General features: G+C 69.7%; 1 protein-coding gene across 1 annotated transcript; it reads right to left on the reverse strand.

The window, feature by feature from the left end:
- Nucleotides 1-200: 200 nt before the first annotated feature.
- Nucleotides 201-4,839, reverse strand: MNEG_7026 (Dof zinc finger protein DOF1.5; the record flags this gene model as incomplete). Its single annotated transcript, XM_014044503.1, has 4 exons — nucleotides 201-1,053; nucleotides 1,268-3,252; nucleotides 3,494-3,557; nucleotides 4,835-4,839. 4 exons carry the CDS (start codon nucleotides 4,837-4,839, stop codon nucleotides 201-203), a joined length of 2,907 nt encoding a protein of 968 aa, XP_013899957.1.
- Between the last annotated feature and the right edge of the window lie 901 nt (nucleotides 4,840-5,740).

Raw genomic sequence — 5,740 nt, forward strand, 5'->3', positions numbered from 1 at the left:
AGCGGCGGCGAACGGCCCCGCTGCCGCGCTCCCAGGCGCCGCGGCCCGGCTGGTGCTGGTGCTACCAACCGTCCGCTCAAGCAGGCAAGGGGGGTGCCCAACGCATAGACCCATGTCGCCGCCAATCTGCCTGGCACGCCACGTGACCGTGCACGCCTTGACACCAGGCTCGCAGCCCATTCAGAGGGCGGCGCCCCGCGTCAGCGCCCCGGCGTCCCCGTGCCAATGCTGCTGCCCCCAGACAAGCCGCTGGGCTTCGGCCGCGGCACGCGGAACGTCCCGCCGCCCGCGACGCCGCCTCCGCCACCGCCCCCCGATTCGTGCGCGGCCGCCGCGGCGGCAGCGGCGGCTGCGGCTGCCGCGGCTGCTGCGCCGGGAATGCTGCCATACCCGAAAGCTGACAAGCCCGCAGACGCATTCAGCAGTGCTGCCGGGTCCATCATCATGCCCATGCTCGCCGCCAGAGCCCCCATGCCGCCGCCGTACGCCCCGGCAGCGCCGCCCGGCGCGTACTGGGATGCGGCGAAAGCCGCCGCGGCGGCCGCAGCCGCCGCCGCTGCGGACGCGTCCGGGCCGCCGCCGGCGCCGCCTGGCGGCAGCTGGCCCGCCCAGGGGTCGGGCCACGCGGCTGGCCAGGGGGCGGGGGCGGGTCCTTGGGGTGCGCTTGGCGGCTCCGCCGCTGCGCCGTTGCTGGGGCCGGGCCGGTCGCTAGGCACCCACCAACTCGCGGGCGCACCCCCTTCCGCGGCTGTTCCCCCGCGTAGCGCGTTCTGCAACAGAGCGTGCTGCTGCTGCTGCTGCTGCTGCTGCTGCTGCTGCTGCTGCTGCTGCTGCTGCTGCTGCGCCGCCCCCGGCTGCAGCGGCGACGAGGGCGCCGGCTGCGGCTGCGGCTGCGGCAGCGGCGCCGCGGGCTGCGGCGCGGCCTGCTGCTGCGACGCCTGCTGCGAGGGTGGCAGCTGCGCCTGCTGCATGACGTGCGCCACCAGCGCCCCCAGCGCAACAGCTGTGGGGTCCAGTGAGCTGACCCCGGGCCAGGCGCCGGGCCAGGAGGGCCTGCGATGCGGCAGGGCCGGGGGCGCCGCGTGCGAAGGTATGGTGTGGCCGCCGCGCCGAGCAAATGCGTGCAAGCATGCAGACTGCTGTGCATGGGGACCCCTCCCCCACCCACTGCCCCACACAACGCCTCACTGCCTAAGCAAAGCGTTGTTGGCACGCGCTTCCCCACAGGCAGGCGCCAGGCTTGCTTGCCGCGCAGCGCAGGACTCACCGAGGCGAAAACCCAGACGCTGCTGCTTGCGCCAGCCAGCCCATGGCCGCATCCTGAGCCTGCTGCTGCTGCTGCTGCTGCTGTTGCGGCGCCTGCTGTTGCTGCAGGTACGGCATCAGCTGCTGCCAATATGCAATAGCCGCCTGCCCGCCGCTGCCCCAGCCGGAAAGCGCCTGCCCAGCCAATGCAGCCGCCTGCGCCTGCGCCTGCGCCTGCGCCTGGGCCGCTGCCTGCGCCTGAGCGGCTGCCTGGGCTTGCGCTTGCGCTTGGGCTTGCGCCGCCGCCTGCGCCTGCTGCACCTGCGCCTGTAGCGCAGCCGCCGCCGCCGCCTGCTGCAGCGGCACCAGGCTGCTGTCCGACGGCGCCGACACCGCCGCCGCCGCTGCGGCAGCCGCGATGCTCGCGCCCCACTGCTGCTGCGCCGCCTGCTGCAGCCAGCGGTCCATGGCGGCGCCGCCATTGGTGGCGGCGGCCACGAGGCTGTTGAGCGCGTCGGTCGTGCTGAGCCGCTGCTGCTCGGAGGCCGTCGGCTCTGCCTGCTGCTGCTGCTGCTGCTGCTGTTGCTGATCAGCAGCCGCTTCATGCAGGTCTGACCGCGGCAGTGGCTGCTGCTGCTGCTGCTGCTGCTGCTGCGCGAGGGTGCTGTCAACATGGATCGCCTCGACCGGATGCAGCCCGTCCTGCAAAGGCGTCGGGTCCCCGACCCGCCCCGCTGACGCTGCCGCCCCGGACGCATGCGCGCCCCCCTCCACTTTGGGCCGCACCCTCCTGCCGCCCGAGCTCCCGTCGGGCTCTGCGCCGCCCGCCTGCCCTAGCGACGTGGCGGGGGACCCTGGCGCCCCGGAGCGCCCGGCGCCGTGCCGCTGGCGCTCGACCTCACGGTGCTGCTGCTGCTGCTGCTGATGCTGCCGCTGCCGTCCGCGGAGCTCCGAGCCCGAGGGCTGGTCAGCACCACTGCTGTCTGGCAGGGCCACGGCCCCCACGCTCGCAACGGGTGCGTACACCCCGCCGCTGCCGCTGCCGCCGCTGTGGCGCCGCTCGGGACCGCCTCCCCCTGCCGAGCGGCCGCCGCTGTGGCCGCCGTGCGCTGCGTGCTGCTGCCCCGCCGCGGCAGCGGCCGCGGCAGCAGCAGCAGCAGCGGCCGCCGACTCCATCCCAGGCCCGAAGCTCGGCAGCCCGTATGGCGACTGCCCGAACCCGCCCATGCCGGCGAAAGGGTACCCAGCGCCCACTCCCTGCCATCCCGCTGCCGCCGCCGCTGCCGCCGCCGCCGCCGCTGCAGCAGCTGCCGCCCCGCCGCCCCCGCCCGCCATAGCGGCATACGCCCCCAGGGGATCCAGCATGGCAGTGAGCTGGCGGTATGAGGCATACGGGTCGCTGCCCGCCGCCGCGGCCGCCGCCGCCGCCGCCGCCGCAGCTGCCATCGAAGGGTCGTCGCCGCTCGGCCCCGGCAGGCAGGCTCCCCCCATCCCCGCCCAAGGCTGCTGGCTGGCAGCCGCTGCCGCGGCAGCTGCGGCTGCGGCCGCTGCTGCTGCCGCCAGGTGCGGCTCGGCGCCCGACTCCTGCGCGTCGCCGTCCCTCTCTCCTGCGCGCGACGCATCCTGCTGCTGCTCCCGCTGCTGCCCCTGCTCCTCCTCAACCCCGCCGCCCTCCTCATGCTGCGGGCGCGCGGCAGGCGCCCGCTTGCGGCGCTGGCGCGGCGCCTGCTTGCGCTGCTGCGGCGCTGGCGGCCCGGGGGCCGCGGGCGCGCCCTCGTCCCCCTCCTCGCTGCCGGGGCCTTCGGACAGGGGCTCGTGCTGCGGCCCCTGCCTGAGCTGCTGCTGCTGCTGTTGCTGCTGTTGCTGCTGCTGCTTCACCTGCGCCTTGGCGCGCGCCATCTGCTGCTGCTGCTGCGCCGCTTTCTCGCGGTTTTTGCTCTTGCGGCGGCCCGCGCCCACCGGCAGGTTCCGGAGCTCGCCGCCCGCCGTCCAGTAGCGCTGGCATCCCTGGGGAATCCGGTGCGCACAAGATTGCCAGGTGGCGGCCGCCCGATGTGGTTCAGCGGATTCAGACGCAGCGGCGGCGCGCCTGTAATGTCTCATGGCATGGCTGCATGTTTGAGGTGCTCGCCTGTGTGGTTCGCGCGCATGCGCGCACTCGTGTCGTACCTGCACCGTACCAGCACCAACCGGTGGCCCAAGCGAGGCATGCCCGCCCCCCACTGTTGCAGCGCCGACCCCACCGCACCTTGCAGTAAAACCGCGGCTGCTTCACGTTATAGTTGTTGTAGTAGCAGAACTTGGTGTCCGCACTGTGGCACCGGGGGCATGGTTCGTTGTTTTCCGGCCGCCCCAACTTGGCCCTGCCTTTCGTCGGGCGCCCCGTCCCGCCCGCGCCGGCACCCGCGCGCCGCCGCTTCGCCGGCGCGCGGCGCTGGGCGCCGCCGCGCGCATGGCCGTCGGCGGCGTCGGCAGCAGAGGCACTCTCCTCCCCAGGGTCGCGCGCGTCTCCCGCGCTCTCTGCCTCAGCGGCGGCGACGGGTGGCGCGCCGGCGGTCTCCCCGTCGCACGCGCCCTCGCTGCTCGGGGGCACCAGCACGTAGTCCGGGGATTGCACCGTATCCAATCCCTCCTGAACGTCCCCCTGCAATGGCAAGGGGAGATCGCTGGCCAGTTCGAAGCCCATCACCCACGGCCCCGGGCGATGCCCACGGCATCTCACCGCACAAAAGCATAGCTATCATACAGCCAAAAAGACTCCGGGGGTTCGCTCACCAGGCCACAGGGCGCCGGGGAAGGGTCTCTGCCACGCGGAGGGCTCACGCCTCCGTCCATGTCAGCGACGATAGCATGCTTTTCCGTCTTGCTATTGCTCGCGTCTGTAATCGCGTCAGGCCCGTGGTGTGTGCGCCAAAAATCGCGTGCGTTCTGATTGGATGCTTTTTGTTGATCGCCGCTCTGCGAATGGATACGAAGAGGATTTTCAACTTGTGAATGTATCAACCATTCGATGGCACCGATGTGACATGTGGCGAATCGCGTTGGGAGTACGCGCGCAAATGAAAGCCAAGGAAACACCGAAGAATTACCTGATATTGGCGCTGGTGATTGTGACACCCAATCGATAGCGCATGCCAGTGCGAAGCTGAGCACACCGCCGATGGCGGTGTCGATATTTTGCGCTGCAGTGCCTCCCAACACTTCGCAGCAGTGCACGCATCGATATGAGACAGAGCAAACGAGGTGGTTCAGACCGCTGTGAAGAAAAACCTCGTATTGGCCACATGCCGCCGGGGCTGCAACGCACCCTCGCCTGGCGGCCAAGTGCCCGGTGGCGGCTGTCGCTGCGATATTCCTGGCCACATGCAGTCCGCCTGCACGCCCTATCGCGAAATCACCGCCCCGTAACGCTGGTGTGCACAGCTATCCGCAATGGTACCCTTGTTTATTTTTCGCAAGTGGCAGGCGCCTCTTCAAGTGCGATATGTGGGCGTGCCGGTCAATAAAAGTACCACACCGCAGCTGGGTGTGTTGGCGTGACAACTTCTCACCTCTCGCACCTCGCCTGAGTGACGGTGCACACACTCACCTCATTTAGCCCAAACATTCGTGCACAACAGATACGGGTGGCCCTCTGCGCACGCCCGCGTTCGTGCCGTTGTGTGCAGTGCAGACCAGCACGCACTTGAGCTTTAGGCAGGCCTGCTTTGAGCGGCACACAGTACCCACCTGAACCCCTCGATCACATATTATTGATGGTTGACAGCCTAATCCCTCGAGCCTGCATGGCTCCACTAGCGGGCGACCACGGGACGTAACACTCATAATCCTCATCCTCATCCAGGCCTGTGCATGTGCATGTGTTTGGTAGGTGACGGTGGATTCAGACCGCAACTCCGTCCGCCTTCCAGATGCATTGGTCTCGTTGCTTACGCCAAGTGCAGACGCAGAGTGCAGGGTCGGCGCACTGCAGGGCCTGCGCAGCATCGGCCTGCGCAGCTCGACAATTGGCTGCGGCACGGGAGCGCTTTGTCAGATTTGAATGACTGCTTGCTGCCCTGCGGCACCCTACCTACTAGCGAGAGCGGCCCTTTCGCTCCGCCGCCTCCAGCCTGTGGGCAAGAAACACAAATAGTTGGGTTTTTTGCAACCCCCGCCCTCGTGTCGTTGGTCCTCTGCCTAGGTAGGTAGAACACCTGCACATGCACACTGACCTAGCTTTCGCCCAGCGAACAGGGCGGAGGGCGGGGTGCCTGGGCAGCTGCTTGGGCCCCTGGCCGGCCTGCGCTGGGGCGAGGCGCCTGCGCTGCCGGCGCCACCGGCCGCACGCCCGCTGGTCAGCAAGTGGGACGCACGTTGGGGCATTCTTTGTTGCCATAAGAAGAGGGCGCAGGACCGACCCGCAGCTTACACAGCAGGTCGCGCAGCACAGCCAGAGCGTGACATACAGACAAGGGCTGATCATACTGGATCAAAATGAAGTCACGGCGGATGC

This window comes from Monoraphidium neglectum, assembly GCF_000611645.1.
Source record: "Monoraphidium neglectum strain SAG 48.87 unplaced genomic scaffold scaffold01207, whole genome shotgun sequence".
NCBI classification, from domain to species: Eukaryota; Viridiplantae; Chlorophyta; class Chlorophyceae; order Sphaeropleales; family Selenastraceae; genus Monoraphidium; species Monoraphidium neglectum.